Here is an 18,271-nt window from a genome sequence, read left to right as displayed (position 1 = left end):
CACACATACACATATATATATATATATATATATATATATATACACATATATATATACAACTAATTACCCGAATCTTTTAACATTCCCAAAACAACTATATCTAGAAATCTAATAATATCGAACTGCAATGTTCCAGCTTGCTGTTTTTCAATGACACAATTCTTAGAAAGACTCAATGCCAAAATAGAGGATTCCCGTAACTTCCACCAACTTTCGTTGCTGTTGCTATCATCATTAGCTTGTAACGTCTTTGTTGCTTCGATATGTTGCGTAACTACATCACAAAGAATATGTACCGCTTTCTCCTCAAAATGACTAATAAGAGCCTACAAAATATTAATTTCTATGAAAATGTGCATTGCAATGCAATGTATTTCAATTATTTTTTATTTTTACATAAGAAAAATGATTTTCTATCAATAGTATTATAAATTCAAATTGAAAATCTTGTTAATTCAATATTCATTAATGAAACAAATAACATTTTAGTAAAACAAAAGTATATTTGTTTCATTATAATAGTTACTAATTTATTTTTAATTATACTATTGTTATATATGTATAGTATGTATATGTGTATTAATACTTTTTAATTTGTTTATACACTACTCAAAAAAAAATAGGGAACATTTTCGAACATGCTCAAAATTGCGCAATATTCAGAACACCGTAATTCGAGGAAAAATCATAGTGAAAAACCAAAAAAAGAAGTTTGAAAGTTTTAATCTCTACCTTTGAAATCGGTAATTGATATTTCATCCGAAAGTTGGCTTTAAAACGCTTATTCCAAACATCGCTTCGTAATCATTTTTCGCAGAGATACGTAAACTTTGATTTGGTCTTTTTAACGTTAATTCTAAATAATCCTTTAACTTCAAGAATAACTTCGTCAAAAATAATCGTAACGAGATTTAAAAAAAAATATTTTGAAAGTTGAAATCTCTACTTTTGAAGGCAATTGATATTTTAATTTGACTGATCCTTTATGGAGCTATACGAATACAAACAGATACCTGTCAAATCTGAACATTTTGTACAAATTTTACAAAGATCTATGTGAAGTAAAAATCACACAAAAATGAGTTTTACAGTAATCGAAAAAATAAATCTTCAATTTGCTTTTTTATTGAGTGTTTTATGATTTTTTTTCACTAAGTTATTGAACGTTGAAGCAAAAGATCAAGAGCAAAGATCATTAAAAAGTAACTTTAAGAGAATAATATTAAGATGTTATAAAGAAATAATGTATAATACAGAGATGAATAAAAAACAAAAGTTTTATTCACTTAGGAAAGAATGAAAACTATCATATCCTTTATTATTAATGTTATTTATAATCTGTAATATCAATCATCTATAATATCTAGAAATATTAATTTTCTTCTTCATCGATTTATGTACTTATTGTTTCGACGAAAATTACTTATGCACATGAGCACAAATAGCGTATGTATTGAAGAGTTTATAATTAATTCTCAAAAATAATATGTTGTAACTTTATACATGGTTGAATTTGGAAAAAAAATCTTTAGTAAAAAAATTGAAAAATTTGAGATAATTGTGCGAGGGGGGAGGTGAGAATATTTCGTCAAACAAAAAAAATTTTTTAATTTTTTTGTTCACAACTTTAAAATATTTTTAAAACTACTTTGTTAAACAATTTTTTTCCATTTTTTTTCCATTTTTTTTATATTTCTAACAATATTCAGCTTGAAAAATGCCGTTTTTTTTTTTCAAAGAGGTGTTTCATCCCTTAAACATTAGCGCATTTATAAAAAAAATACCTGTCTCTTAGATTTTTATGTTTAACAACATATTTTATAAAGAATCAAATCGGACAGTTGTGAAACAACTCCCTTGTTATACATCCTGTATAAGGGCAAGTAAAAGTAAATATAATAACTATTTTGTAATCAGTGAACTATAATTATATAAGATATGAAGTATATTTTCAATTTTGTTACGTGTGATACAATATTTCCACATACATCCATATTTTTTTTCCCATCCGTATTTTTTTTGAGAAGACTCTTTTTTTTCGGACGTCTGAAAGCGTCCGAAGTCGATTTTCAGTCATGTATAGTCTTTTTTGTACTACTTTTGGAACTTGAAAACGAGCGAGAGGGTCGGAAGTTAAGTCTGTCACTGTGACACATGAATAGAATGACCAGACGTTCAGTTTTTTCCGGACATGTATTTTTTTTTTTAACGCCTGGGGACATCTGGCCGGGTTTTTAACGTATTTGGGTGTACTCATTTTGAGAGAGAGAGAGAGAGAGAGAGAGAGAGAGAAAGGGAGGGAGAGTAGAATAGTAGAAGGAAGAAGGAAGAGGAGGAGGAAGGAGGGAGGAGGGAGGGAGGAGGAGGGGAGAGGGGGGAGGGCAGAAATTATTGAGGCTTCTGAGTAATCGCCATGTTGGAATCGTGACGAGGAATCAGAAGCGAGGAATGACACATTAATTTATGTTACGCCATTTATAAAAATCGAAGAAAACTGTCCTTTCCTCTTTTGACAATCAGTAAATGGTCATAAAAAGCAAGTGAACCTATATCGGGCAGAAACACGATCTGAGCTGTTAAAACGAGTGAAAAATATGCTTTTACATATAAAATTTCAAAATAATTTTAGTTTTCGTCGATAATAACGACTTTGATAAGTACAAGACAAGTCACATTTTTACAATTGAGCAAATAATAACGAAAAAAATGGCATGCAATATAAATTTCGTCATGTCACTTTTCCTGTAAGTTCAATTATTTATCATGGCGAGGTGCTATAGCGTCTTCAGCGCACCGACAGTGCGCGACAGTACACATGTACATGAGCTCGTGCTTGTGTGACTACCGATTTTGACCGATTTGACCAGACCGCCGTCTGATTCTGTGTCGCCACTATCAACACAGAGAGTTCTTATCTCTATTCTCTGAGTCAGTCAAGGCGAGAACTCAGGAGTTTTAAGTTCATCGCAAATAAAATACATGATAATGATTACTATGTATCTATAATAAAATTGGAAAATTATTAGTTATTATTATATTATATTAAAGCTATGTTTTTGCTAATACTAAATATTTTTAGGTGCTTGAATTAATTCTTGCTGTTGACCAAGAGAGATCAGTACTTCAACTTAGCCAAAAGTGACTGCTGATGTATATGAAAGTACTAGTACTATCAATAAGTTTTAATATTAAATTAGTATGTAACATTTAAACGGATGCAAAAAACACAATTTTTTATCGCATTAAAAATATCGGGTTTCGTATAAAAAAAAGAGCATTTGCGAAAAGCATATGTTTTAATCTCAAGAAATCTGCTGCTGCTGGAAATTATTGTTTACTAGTAAAGGCTTACGCAAGCATATTTTATCTGAAACAACTTGCAGAGATTGCTTTAGAAGAGTCAAAAACAACGATTTTGACGTGAATGACAAAGAGCGCTCTGGCCTGCCGAAAAAATTTGAAGATGGAGAATTAGAGGCATTGTTTCAAGATTTATGTCAGACGATCAAAGAGTTGTCGGAAATTAAATGTCAATGAGTCCATTAGCAAACGTTTAAAAGCAATGATCTAGAAGCTAGAGTCCCACATGAATTGAAAGAAAGAGACATTGCGAAACGTTTAGCCATTTGTGAATTGCTGTTTCAAAGACAAAAATAGAAATCGTTTTTGACTGGCATCGAATTATGACTGGCAATGAAAAATGGATTCGTTACGACAACCTTAAACGCAAGAAATCATGATCCCGGCGAACTATCAACATAAACATCAAAACAGGATATTCATGGAAAGAAAGTCATGCTGTGCATTTGGTGAGATCAAGTTAATGTAGTGTACTATGAGCTGCTGTAACCAAGTCAAACCATCAATGCTGAATACTACCGACGTCAATTACTCAATTTGAATCGAGCACTCAAAGAAAAATGTCCGCAATAGGCCAAAGACATGAGTTAGTTATTCTTCTTCATAACAACGTTAGACCACATGTTGCAGAATCAGTGAAGGAAATCTTGAAGGTATTTGAATGAGATATTTTATCCCATCCGTCCTATTCATCAGATGTTGTTCCTTCAGATTACCATTTTTTTCGATATAACGTCTTTCTGAGCATTTTAATCATTTCGAAGATATCAAAAACTGGCTCAATGACTGAATTGCCTCAAAAGAACCTGAATTTTTCTACTGCGGAATCCATTTGTTACCCGAAAAGTGGGAAAAGATTGTAGCTTTCTATGGACAATATTGTGAATAAAATATTAAGTATTTTGATGAAATAAACCTGAGTTTTATATTTTAGCAAAAAACAGTGAGAATTAATTCAAGCACTCTATGTTCTTAGGATTTTTAAATGTTCTTCTTTTACTTTTAAGTTCAAATATATAACTTATAGTATAATTTAACTTAAAACATCTTATTTTTTGTTCTACTTTTGAATCTTAGTGTCCTACTTTTCAATCAGAAATGTCCTAGTTTATCTAGATTAGATCTAGCCACACAATAAACTTTATGCTGAGGATATATCTCAAATTATCTGAGACAATTTGACAAAGGCGATATTCTATAGTGTATGTATGTGATACGATAAAAATATGATTGGATAAAATTTGACTAACCTTACTTGAGTCGATGAATCGAATATTTATGATCCACAATATGATATCTTACGATATTCTTTTAGGATGTCTCAAAGATGCGTATCGTAGGAAAGTGAATATCCATAAATACTCAATCATAAATACTCAATTCATCGGCTCAAGTGAGGTTAGTCAAATTTTATCCAATATTATATCACAGTAATAATTGTATTATAGTATAGATTGTTTATATTTTATTTTAGGTGTTTCGGTTAAAATTTTATTAGTACAGATGACTATAATTACAAATCTACTAAAGATATTTTAAAATTGAATATGTCTTTAGATAATCAGTCACCACTTTCTTTCCTCTTAATAATAATTGAACAACTTTTGTCTAAAACATTTTTCTATATCTTTTATATTTTATAATATTATACACTTATGTATCACTTAAAATTTAAGTGTCACTTAAACTAACTTTAACATAACTTTCTTCTCTAGATCTAAAGTTACCACTTTCTTTCTCCCTAATAATAACTGAGCAATTTTTGTTTAAAACATTTTTTCGTATTTTTTATATTTTACGATATTTCACTTGTGTATCATTTAAAATGACTCACCTTGTGTATATGTATGTGTACACGCACGCACGCACAGAGTATATCATTAATTGACACTAAAATATTTCTTGAACAGTGCATTTTGCATTATTTTATTTCCATTTTACACTACAAAATTACATTTCTACGTAAAAATGAAAAAAAAAACAGGTACAACTTCCAATGGCTTTGATTTTGACAAATGATATTCAGGACATGAGCCTGAAAAACATTCAAGGTTTTAGCCATCGATCGGAGTCATGCTAATGCCGACGGTATTGTAACGGTACTTTCAAGCATCATAACTAAAAAAGTTAATAAAAATATTTTCTTATAACATTTTCTTATAACATCGAGAAAGCTCTCGACATCGGTTCTTAGATTCTGGAAACAAAAGTAGAGTATTCCATTTAAAAAAAATCGATATGACCTTGACCTGACTTTAGCGATGCCACAAACCGATAAAATCAGTAAATAAACCGTTTTGAACCTTCATAACTTTTATTGAAACAATTTTTCTTAATAATGTTTTCTCAATAATGTCATGTTTCCGAGATAAAAATTTGTAACTTTATTTTGAACACCCGGTACACACAAACACACACACACCCACGCACGCACGCACGCACGCACGCACATTATTTGTTATTTAAAATAACATAAAATCTCCATCTAAAATCTTAATGAAAATACATTCATCTGACGCGTTTTCACTCAAAATGAAAGAATCTGGCAAAAATGCGGCGGCTTCTTGAACCGAGATATTAAACGTTAAAGTTCGAGATTTTAGAGATTAAGATATCTATCATTCCGACTCGCTGCAGCGCTACGTATACGTAAGATCTGTTCTTTTTCGAAGAATTCTGAAATAATGCAATAAGTTAGAGTGAGACAGTTGTAGTTTGGAGCACGATTTATATATATATTGCGGACATAGATAATGAATTAGAGAAAAGAGGAATAGGAGGAGTTAGACTATGTATGGTCGTTAGCATATGCGGATGATTAATAGCTTATAATAGGGAGGCGTTACAGAATATGATAAACACGTTAAAAAAAATTTTAGAGGGGAGGAAACTGGAGCTGTGCACAAAAAAGTGCATTATTTTTAGCTTAAAAAAAATGATGTTTGGAGAGAGGGGGAGAAAAAGGAAAAAGAAATCGAATAGGGGAGTAAACTAATAAATAAGGAAAAATAAGGGAATAACTAGAGGAGGTGCAGGAATTCAAAGATTTGAATTTTAATTTAGATAGGAATGGAGATTATAAAAGATATATTAAAGAAACAAGTAGAAAAGGAAAAATGATAGCAAGAAAGATATGGGGCTTAGAGGAAAAGCTATGCAGAAATGACTTTAGAAAAAGATGGATGCTATTCAAATATTTGATACAAAGTGTTATGACATATGGAGTAGAATTATGGGGCTGGGAAGAAAAAGGTGAACTAGAAAAGATAATGTTAGACTACCTCAGGTGGATTTTCAAACTAGATTTCTGCACCCCAAGGTATGTAATCATAAGGAAGCTGATAATAGATAAGCTCAAAGTAGGATGAGATTTGAGGACAAGAAAATATAATACGAGGAAAAGATTAAATCTGGAAACACAGATAATTTGGTCAGGGAGTGCTGGGAGGAAAAACAAAGCTACGATTGGAACGATAGATATGGTATGGAGAGAGAGGGTTATTATAATAGAAACGGATGGGGAATTGAATCTAGAGAAGTAATGGGACATGAGAATGAAAGTTTTGAAAAAGATTTAAGGGACAGAGGCAATGGGAAAAGGAAAGAATAGATCAAGGTATAATAAAAGATACAAAGAGATAAGTATAGAAAATAGGGTACCAAATTATCTGAGGGTGGAGAATATGAAATGGAAAAGAGGAGATAAGAGCGTTATTAAGATGCGATAATTTAGAAGAGAAGAATATTGGCTAAGAATAGAGGAGAGAGAATGTTTTTTTTGTGGTGCAAGCGAGGAGCATTATAGCCTCGAGCATTATGTATGCGAGGAGACAAGAGGTAGTTCTGAAAAGTTAGGGACAGATAAGGACGAGATTGTAAGGAATTTATGAGGAGAAGATTTGAACTTAAAGGATTGATTTTAACTTAAAGGAAAAACGCTAATAAAACTGGAAGGATAAAGAAAAGGAAATAATAAAAAAAAAGAAAAGAAAGGAGAAAGAAAAAGATATAAATAGAGGCTATTGTAAAGATAAAGATAATGTAAAGACAAGGAATGAGAATCTTGTAAGACAACAAGGCTGTGAGTATAAGATAAGATTGTAGCGTATATTATAGTTAGATTGTATAGTATATTATAGTAGATTGTATAATATAATATATTGTAGTTAATAACATAGGTAATTTATTATCTATTTACAAGTTAAGGAAACGAATTGAAATGAGACTAATAGAAAAAAAAAGGATACAATATAGAATGTGCAGTTAAAAAATATAAGAGAAGATAGGGCGATAGTAAGTAAGAGTAAAGAAATGCTAGATAGAGATAAAGTAAATAAGAAATGGGATATGGACTAAAAGACTGTGATATAAAGATTTTATATATATAATAGATATTTTATATATATAATAGATAGATAAAAGAAAATGTATAGTAATAGTTTGTAGTTGTAAGATAAAGGCGAAAGAGGAGTGTAAGTGTGAATTAAGTATTTCTGTAAACTAAGTCCCCTTCTTGGCTTGTATATGCTGAAGTGTAAATAAATTCTAATTCTATAAATGTCACTATTTTGAATACAACTTATTTAAGAGAATATTTTCTAATTTATATTGCTGAAGAAACGACTGAAAATAAAATAATAGATTAAACAACTTACAAATAATTATAATATTTAGATATCATGCATAGTTTTTATAAAATCTTTAGTAAAATAGTAAAATGACGTACATAATCACACATCGAGTCGCGCCATGTATGTGTCTCTGTCCAACGCTCATTCGTTAACTTAAAATTGCTTTCATTTAAAAAACTATTTGAACGCAATTTTGCCAGAGGAAAAATTGCTTCTTTTGGTACATACAATCACGTTGTGCAATCCGTGTCCACAAATTCTGAAATATTATGCGTGCGTGCGTGTGTGTGTGTGGTGGGGGGGGGGGGGGAGGGGATGCGCGTGTACATGTGCGTGTACATATAGATATATATATATATACGCAGGATGAATAAAATTTCCAAAAAATCAGTGAAATATCTTGAAAACTAAGCATTTCCAAAAGAAATGTTTTCTACAAAAGTTATAGGATTTTAAATGATCTTTTCATTGGTCGGTCAGTCTGACCTTGGTGATGGTGGGCAAGGTCAGGTCACATCGATTTTTTTAAATGATACACTCTATTTTTGATTCTAGAATCTAATATCTGATGTCAAGAGATTTTTTCAAACAACATAAAGTTATTTTTCATAAAGTACTTTATGAGGCTTGAAAGTTACAGTACCATTAGCATTTCCCCGTGCTTAGCATTACCCAGGATGAACGACATGGACGTGAGGGCTGTCATCTTTTTGGAGTGTTTGATTTACGCGAGTAATCATGTCTTGTAATGCTATAAGCATGGGAAAATGCATATCAATCTGGAGTCGATCATCAAACATAATCAGTCCAGTTAATGAATAGAAAAATAAAAAATAACAAAAATATAGTATGTATAACTTTTGACTTCTCTTCCGTTTCCCCATACACGCTCCAGTAAACGAGAAATTATTGAAAAATATTGAAAATTCATGAGAAGTGACAAAATCATTTTGAATTTTTTACATCTGTTTTCTATCCGTAATCCGCTTGAATCAGTAATTATGAATTAATTATTTACTTTCTGTATCTCACCTAATGTGCATAGAAATGAAACATGCAACCAATCCGATTGAATCCGTAATTACGTATTGGTAATTTTCTTTTGGTACTTTACCTAATGTTCAACGCAATGAACATGCGACTAATTCATTTAAATTTAACGTGCATTTGAAGAATTATCTAACATGGGAGATCATCCAACTGCTAATCATTGATCTCGGAAAGTAATATCGTTGAAAAGCACGCATCAATATGATATATATAAGTCGTTGCCTCCCAACAAAAAATCCGGTGATATATGGAGTGTGTAACATTGTGGATCCTCGACGACAAGGTAATTTCTAGATAATTCTGATCACAATAGTATATATCTGGAAGTTATCTTGTTGCCGTGAATTCGTAATATTGTATACTCTATGTATAGTACTAGGGCTCATTCAGGAAGAAATGATTTATATATCTGTGATCACCTTGCATGCTTTCCATGATAAACTACTTTCTAGGATCGCAGATTAGCATTTCATTTCTGAATCCATATAAATCCACTAGAGATCACAATATTATATTTATCTAGAAACAGATTCAGTGTATTCAATCTCTACAAAATTCAATCTTTTTCGCGAATAATGCGGATTCAAAAACTTGATTCACGGACATACGGATTTATCCAATCCAATATATTCTCGTTTGACGGGGCACATACGCTTATGCGTATGTTGTGTACACACACTCCCACACACAGAATATTAAATCCGACTCCACGTGGTACATTTGGGTAATGTTAATGTCGGTAATACAATAATTGTTAAGTTTTTTTTATAACTCGCAAAGTGTTTAATGAAAAAATATTTTATTATAGTGTTGTAAAAATATCTTGACTTCAGCTATAAGAATGTGCAATAAAAAATAGGGGTTTCTATTTAAAAAATTCATATCGATCTTGACCTAATCTTTGTAATGACCTCTATATAAAATTATTTGCACCTTTTTTTCCCAAGAAAATCTACAACTTTTATATAAAACTTTTTCTAATATCTCTCTTAGTTTTTGAGACATCCATCTTTAGGGAGATTAAAGTATTTCATCCTGTACATATAATTGCATGCGCTGATTATTAAATGAACTTAAGTAGACAATAAGTAACACATTTATCAATTGAAGAAGTGGTGTAGTACGTAAGGTAGGAGATTATTAATACAGAGGTTCCAGGTTCGAATTTCATTAAGACAAGAGTGTCTTTCAAAACTAATTTAAACAGTTAATTTCAGATAATTCGCTATAAACATCTCGTATAAAACTTCTGTTTAAAAAAAAAATAAAATTTGCAAATCTTAAATATAAATAATTTTTTTTCGAATATTGAACCAGTGCCAAATAGAAATGCATTTATTTTCAAGGAATCCATTTCATGAATTGAATCCATTTTCATTAAAGTACGGATTTAGATGGATTAAAAATTTCAATCCATTTTAATTTATTTTTGTTTATTGGTTGCGATAGCTCATGCAGTTCCTCTGGGTGTCATCGGTAGGATTTCACATATAAACACATATAGACCCTTGTCCATTCCCTGAATGTCCGTTGGATAACTGAGAACATCCAGGGATATTTCAGGATTATCATATCTCAAAATGACATCCATTGGATATTATTAAAATAAAATATGCTGAGTTTAATCATTTTAGCTAATTAAAAGTCAAAGTGTGATTTTCATACAATCAACATGGTTTATCCAACTAATCATTTTAATCGCTATACAATTACGAGGCATATTCGGAAAGTAAGGTTACAAAATTTTACGAAAATCGAAAAATGAATATTTACTAATAAACTTATATTACATATTACACAAGTAAAGCACTATTTTTCCACGTATCACCATTCAATTCCAAGCATTTGGTGTAATTTTTTTCTTTTCACCATGTTGAAAGAACACATGGGAAACGTTTTTCCACTGACAAAGAGATGAAGAATGCCGAGTGTGAATGATCAAGGAAGATGACGGCAGAAACGTGACGAAGGAATACAAAAGTTGATGACTACGACTCACCAAAAGAATGGCGATGGTGGAAAAATAGTGCTTTACTTGTGTAATGTCATATAAGTTTTATTAATAAATATTCATTTTTTCGATTTTCATAAAATGTTGTAACCTTACTTTCCGAATATGCTTCGTATATAACTAATTTCCATACTATCTATGTCTTTATTGTAATTCTCGACTCTCTTTGGCAGAATCTAGACCATTGGTTTGACCGGTGTGAGCGATACACTCATTTTTTCCCACATGGAGCTTGAAAAATTTTTACATTTTCACCAAAGATGGCTCAAAATGAAGTCAAAACATTTGATATATTAGCTTATTGTTAAGAATATAATAAAAAAATTGCGCTTCAATTACCGCTTGACTTTCAGTTGCCCGATTTATTCCTATTATTTTGAAATATTAAATTTATCTGATAATTTATATTGCAATTGTTTTGTTATTTAAAATAATTTGATTTAAAAGAAAACTAAGATATTCTGATTTTAAAATGATGTTTTACAAAATTAAATTTTTATTTAACTCGAGTAAATTTAACTTGAATAAATTTAATCTTAATATGATTTTAACTAAATGAATTTTTTGTTCATTCTATTACTACAACTTAACTACAACTTAACTACAACTTAATTTTATAAGTCATTAACTTAATTTAGTTTAAAAGAAATTAACTTATTCCTATTATTTACTAAAATGTAAATTAGTCGGATCGAATATTGCATCATACATATAGTGAAATTGCTTAAATATATTTTAATTCTATAATTATAACACACTGATTAATTACTGTAGTTATCATTTGCTTTTATGTATTAGTTATTGATTGAATTTTGAAAGTCCATTAATATTTAATTTTATGGTTAAAGCAATTTAATGTTACTGATGATGAAAATAAGTTAATAATCTAAATGCAGTAGTGAGAAAAAAATATTTTCTGCACACAATAAGTGGAAACGTTTATGTTTGCTACGTAGCAAGGGATATTAGCTAATAAACTTCTAGTTCTTATGAAAAAAACGGCGTTGCAAAAGAAACGCACGAACCAAAGCTCTAAATATACCAAAGTAATGCAAAGATTTTCCATTTTTGATCTAATAACCATATCATATTAAAAAAATTTCTAATAAAGCGCTACATCCAAGTTGAAAATGGTGATCAAAATACCCAATAGGAAAGTTATTGGCAATTCAACTCAGATAAAAGGATTGCGTTACTTTGATATATCCAGAGCTTTAACAAGAACACCTCAAAAGCGTCCTCTTGTAGTAAAAAAATTATTTATAAAGTATACAATTTTTAAGTCATACTTTTAAAAATAAGAGCATTTAAGAATTTAAGAAAATTGTGAGCAAAGTTTAAAATTCCTGGCTCTTTTATATTTTTCCATGACTTTTCATGAGTTTTCTCTGATCAATTTACTTTCCTTGATTTTTACCAGTTTCCAGATCTGTAGCAATATATCAAAGTGTACTCACTGTTAAAAATTCTTGAGCCGAGATTCGGACATTATAATCAAAAGTGCACTCGTCTTCCTCAACAAATTGATTCGGATTAGTTGTCCATTGCTGGATCTGGTCGACCGTTATTTGCATAAATATTATTAGATAATACATGATTTCTGGTAGCATATTATCCAACAGATTCGTAAACCTCTTACGATCCACAATAGTTTGAACGAACTCGAAAATCGCAATAATCAAACTGTTGGAATTAATTACTTCGCCTGGAAAATATGTACACATATACTTGTAGAGAAAATATTGATTATTGATTATATTTATTACAAGAAAATAATATATACCATCAGAATCAATTTCTTTATCATTAATATTTTTATCAGCATTGACTGTTATTTCTTGATAAGTTTTTGCACTTTGACATAAAGTTTCCCATATGGGTGGCAGCATTTGAGGTAAAAGCTCCGATATATATTTAGGCAATTTCATAACAAGACAATTTATAGCTTTAATAATATCTGTTTTGAATCCACAATCATCGGTTTGATCATTAGGCACTCTGAGGCACTCAACAAACTTTTCACAGAACATAGGAATGATTGGCTGCAGATACTGCTCTATAAATCCCTTCTCATACGCTCCCGTGTGAGCAACCAAAGTTGTAATCGTTATGAAGATCTCAATTGCACGTCCCCGTGTTCTAATCGAATACTGCTGCAAGAAATATAAAGTTAGAAATACAATAAAATGTATAAGAGAAATATGTAGAAGACGTTTTGATCTTCTATTAAAATTACATTTTCATTTTGAAATATCCTGTACATCTCTTGAAGAATAATGGGTCCTACATTAGGCAATTGAGCATCTGTCAGATCTCGACTAAATTCCGTTAACACTCTCATTGCTCCATGAACAGCATATTCGCTCTCTTCTCTTAAACAGCTAACAAGTACATCAAACAATCCAGGCCAATTCTCAGGCCAATCCCAATGTGCTATACCAGATATTGCATAGGCTACTGCAGTTCGTACCTAAAATAGAGCTTTGTCTGACATCTTGCAAGTCAAATGTAAAACGAAATATTTTATCACTAAATAAAGATACAAATAGAATTATACAGGGTGAATCAGTTAAGCCTATTCTACAATGTGCTTTTTGTTTTTTGTTTTCTGCTTTTTGCTATTTTTTACATCTTGTCTTTTTGCTTCTTATCTGGTTTTTGTTTTATGTCGCCCAAGATAAAAGTTAATGAACTTTGAAGAAAGCAGGAAACATGTAATAAGAAATGCAATTATCGATAAAATGATTGTAAAGAGGAAAAAAATAAGAGATAAAAAGCAAGAGATAGGAAACAAAGAGCACATTGTAGAGTAAGTTTTAATGTGTTATAAATTTATATCTCGGAAACAAAACAATTTAGACAAAAATGTTTCATACAAAAGTTGTTGAGTTGAAGAATATAAGATGATGTCAGTTTAACCTTACGGAGTTGTTTGTTTTGAAGAATGTAAATCATCAATTTCTTAAATCAATTTCTTAAATTATCTATACAGGATCTACAATAGAAGTCATGATGGTCATAGACTCTTAAGTCATAGAAAATTAACCAATCACAGTCCAATATGATAATCGACTATGATTGGTCAATTTTTTACAACTTAAGATCCTACAATCACTACAACTTTAGACTTTACGATCATTATAACTTCTATTGTAGACTACCTTGTATTAAAATTCGAAAAATATTTAAAAAATATTTTATTATAGTATTTTGAAAAGCTTTCAAGAAAAATTACAAAAATATGCAATGAAATACGAGGTTTCATTTAAAAAATTTATAATGCTTTATGCGATCTTCAAACAATTCCCCCAAGGTCAAACCAATGGCATGATCTTATGTCCTCTTCCAAACTAAACTTTTGTATGAAACATATTTTTCTAAAAAGCTTTGTTTTTAAGAAATAAATCTATAACATTTTAATTGATTCATCCTATATAAAACATTATTTTTAGTTGAATTAATTCTTAGAATAAATTACCTTACTAATAGATTCTCGAAGTCCCAAGGGAAGTAACTCTTTAATCTTTTCTTTAACAGCATTATCAAGTTCTGGTGAGCGAAATTTCTCAGCCAATGAGCACCAGTGCGTCTCAACATACTGTTTCAACAAGACAGAAGCTAACTGCCTGATTGGCAAATGACTGTTGGGATCAATGACAAATTCTGTCAGATGTATACCAAACTCCTCAGTCACCTCCAAAACTTGAATTCTTTGTTCTGCTGCCTTGCGAGTTTCATGATGTGGCGACAAAATTCCAGTTAATGTTTCATACAGAGCTTCCTTTAGAGAACCTTGTATATCGCTAGTGGTCATTGTGTAAAACAAAGACTGGCTTACCAGCCAGCATCTGCAAGACAAACGACACCCTCGGAAATCAAATATTCAATTGTCCGTAGTTTACTTATCTTTGAAGTACTTAAAATTGCAGAGCAACTGCTATTCTGTTATTAATCGACTTGCTCCCGTGTCTGCTCTTTTCACATAATGACAACATATGATACTTCGAAGCGTCTGTGTAGGAGATTACATCATCTGTATAAACAAGTGAAAACAGAATGAGTCAGATTAAATAAGGATAAAATGAACATTACGTTACTCAATACTGTTACGTGTGATACGTGTACACACGTCACTACATTCATGATTTTCAGAAATGAATAAACAGTCACAGATTATAGGACTCTGTCCTTATGTCAAATTGCTGTTGATTCAATTATCTAAAATTTCCTATTACGCGCAGATAGTCACTGTTATTTTGGATCGATATGAATGTCAACAGATGTAATATCGATTCTCACAACACATAATAATATTGCTACATACGAGTGAGTGAACACACATAAACACAGTTCTGCTTACAATACCGGAATTACTAACGTTTGCTGACCGACGGTACATTAACGTTCAAATTGAAAGCCGGTTCGGCAAATTGGTTACGTCCATAGCAGAGTCACCAACGTATAGCTACATCTTCACCCTAGACCGTCAAGATCACAGTGGATCCGAATTCCGATAGCTATGTCGAAAATATTCTTTTTAGTTACAAGGTTGGTAACGGTGTAACTAACACAGCTGTGTTCCGTTATTAGCAAATGGAAACTGCAGGATCAGCTGATTTCTTAAGGTATGTGTTCATGGTGTGGTTGGTCGCTCATATTTAGCGACAAATAAATCACGTGATTTCGTATGCTAACCTTAAAGCCCAAGACACAATGCGAAAGAATAGCGATAGCGATAGAAATAACGCGATTTTAACCTATCAGAAATCGGATATATCGGAATACACAGTTCTGATTAGATTAAAATCGCGTTATTTCTATTCCCTCGCATTGTGTCTTGGACTTGAATGTCGCTCATATAAATGGAATAGCAGCGATAAATTTTTGACGATAATTATATTAATTATTATATAAAGTATTAATTATTATATAAAATGTCATATCAAAAACAGTATTAGATATCTGTCAAGTTGATATGCATAACAAAAATAAAGTGAAACTACGACAAAATAGACTAATAGCATTTGTGTATTAATGTACAAATTTAAAAAGAAAATATAAAAAAAGAGATTTTGGATTGATTCTTTATTTAAAAGATGATGTGAACATGGATAAAAAAAATTATTATAAAAATTATCAACGAAAAACCGATTTCATATGAGTTGAAATACTCTTTTCGTCTACGATGATTTCACATATGCAACAAGTATGTACAACAGCCATCTGAAAATTTCATGAAATTATAGCAAATAATAATAAATAATACATAATAATTAAATAATAATAATAATAATTTAATAATACAATAATTAAATTGATATAATTGTATTAAGCGATCATAAAGAAAAGTCGATATAAATAAAATTGGAAATAAAAATAAAAATAATCAAAGTTAAATGAGGTAAATCGCACAGAACAAATTTTTTATTAATAAGAAATTTATATTTATTTATTTATTTATTTTTTAATTATTTAGAATACGGGTATCACTACGAAACTTGATAAAAATATATTTATTCGACACGTTTTCACTCAAAATGGAAAAACCTGGCAGAAAAACATGGTATGCTTTACGAAGCGAATTATTAAATGTTAGAGTTGGGCTACGTTTGGAAATATTATCCGAATGCTTCCACATATCATTTTATCTTTGTGTTTAACATTGGATAATAAGATAATACACGAAGACATTCGAGTGACGTTTATTCGAGTGATGTTTATTTACATTACGCAGCTCTAATAATTGTTCTAATAAAAAAAAACTCGTTTTTCTAGCCTGAATAATCACTTCATAAAGCAGACTATCATATTTTTCTACTTAATTAATAATTCTACTACATTCTCATTTCGAATGGAAATGTATCGAATAAATATATTTTATCAAGTTTTGCGATGACATCCATATTCTAAGGCTACATTCCAAAATGTCCTCTCCGAGGAAAATTTTACTTGAAGTACTGTAGTATCGTTACATGTCTTATATATATTTTGAGTAAAATTTTCCTCAGAAAGGATGTTTTGGAATACTTAAGTAAATACCCTTATTATACTTACATCCGACTGTTCCATATTTAAATCTTTGAATAAGAGCGATGTCGCTAAAAATTAGATTAAGCCAACTTTTCAACAGTGGCCTAGTTTCCACCGAGAATTTAATCCGGATAAGAATGAGACCAAGAACCAACCAACTACAGTTAAGTATTTCTCTGTTATAGTCGAACAACAAGGAAATGCTCGACAGTAGTTGATTGTAGTGAAAACTAGAGCACTAAAATATAAATATTCACATCCATCATTTTAATTCCTTTTCCCACTCCTCTGTCTCCATCACTAAGTTGTTACGGGTTATGGTCATTACAGGTTATGATTATATTTACTGCTGGAAATTTTATAGCTCCTTTCATTCCATTTTTGCTCTCAAAAGTTGAATGTCTATCGTAATCAATATTAATGCAGGACCTAAAGAGTGTTAGATTATTTCTAGATAAGGTGCCAAATATGTATGTAATTTGAAGAAAAGGATTGAAATTTCTCATCTGTGAGGAAGTGTAGTGATGTATTCATAAGTCATGTATTTGTTTTACAGCAATATAGCAAGTTGTCGACGAATATTATCCGCAAGAAATTTAAATATTCGAATACCTTCTTCTGATTTATTGATACAGTTTATCGCAACGCAACAAGACATTTTATAAATTTTTTTTGCCTTCATTAATATATAATATTTCAATTTTTTTATATCCTTCTTTTCGTGTCTGATAAAATTTCGAAGTGTGAAAATAAATAAATACGAAGTTACAAGGTTTCCAACAACTTAGAATCTATAACAACTGTAATGACCATAACCTTCTCAGCTCAGCGGCGGAATGGGAAAGGAATGGGGAAAGGACTAAAAATAGCGGATATGTGAATACTCACGTTTATAGAGCCTTAATAAACTAGGCACTATACACAATGTCACTGACAACAAGAAAGTAGTCAAATTGAAGGAGAAATTCAGTCACGTGATTATTTATCGCTGCAACAAGCGACACTATAAAATTATACCTTTAAGGTGTCGTCCCATGTACAGAATCAGAACGACGAAACGGATTTCTTATTAAGAAATTGAGTTCACTACAATTCCGTTTCCATAAGAAATTTCTCTACCCGTTCCATAATCGGAACGGAATGGAAACAGAATGCCTCGGTTGCAAGCTAATTTGCTTTATAATCTATA

General features: G+C 30.7%; 1 protein-coding gene across 1 annotated transcript in view; it reads right to left on the bottom strand.

The window, feature by feature from the left end:
- The window catches only part of LOC105617750 (importin-9), a 35,538-nt gene extending 20,672 nt beyond the window's left edge, over positions 1-14,866 (bottom strand). Inside the window, exons 1-5 of the mRNA XM_012199303.1 lie at positions 14,531-14,866; positions 13,289-13,522; positions 12,836-13,205; positions 12,510-12,757; positions 68-326 (exon numbers count right to left, since the gene is read on the bottom strand). Coding sequence (XP_012054693.1) covers positions 68-326; positions 12,510-12,757; positions 12,836-13,205; positions 13,289-13,522; positions 14,531-14,866 — 1,447 coding nt within the window. The remainder of the gene's footprint in view (positions 1-67; positions 327-12,509; positions 12,758-12,835; positions 13,206-13,288; positions 13,523-14,530) is intronic.
- Positions 14,867-18,271: the final 3,405 nt, after the last annotated feature.

Source organism: Atta cephalotes, assembly GCF_000143395.1.
Source record: "Atta cephalotes unplaced genomic scaffold scaffold00014, whole genome shotgun sequence".
Classification (NCBI taxonomy): domain Eukaryota; kingdom Metazoa; phylum Arthropoda; class Insecta; order Hymenoptera; family Formicidae; genus Atta; species Atta cephalotes.
Note: the sequence above shows the minus strand (reverse complement) of the source record. Positions and strands in the feature narration are given on the sequence as shown.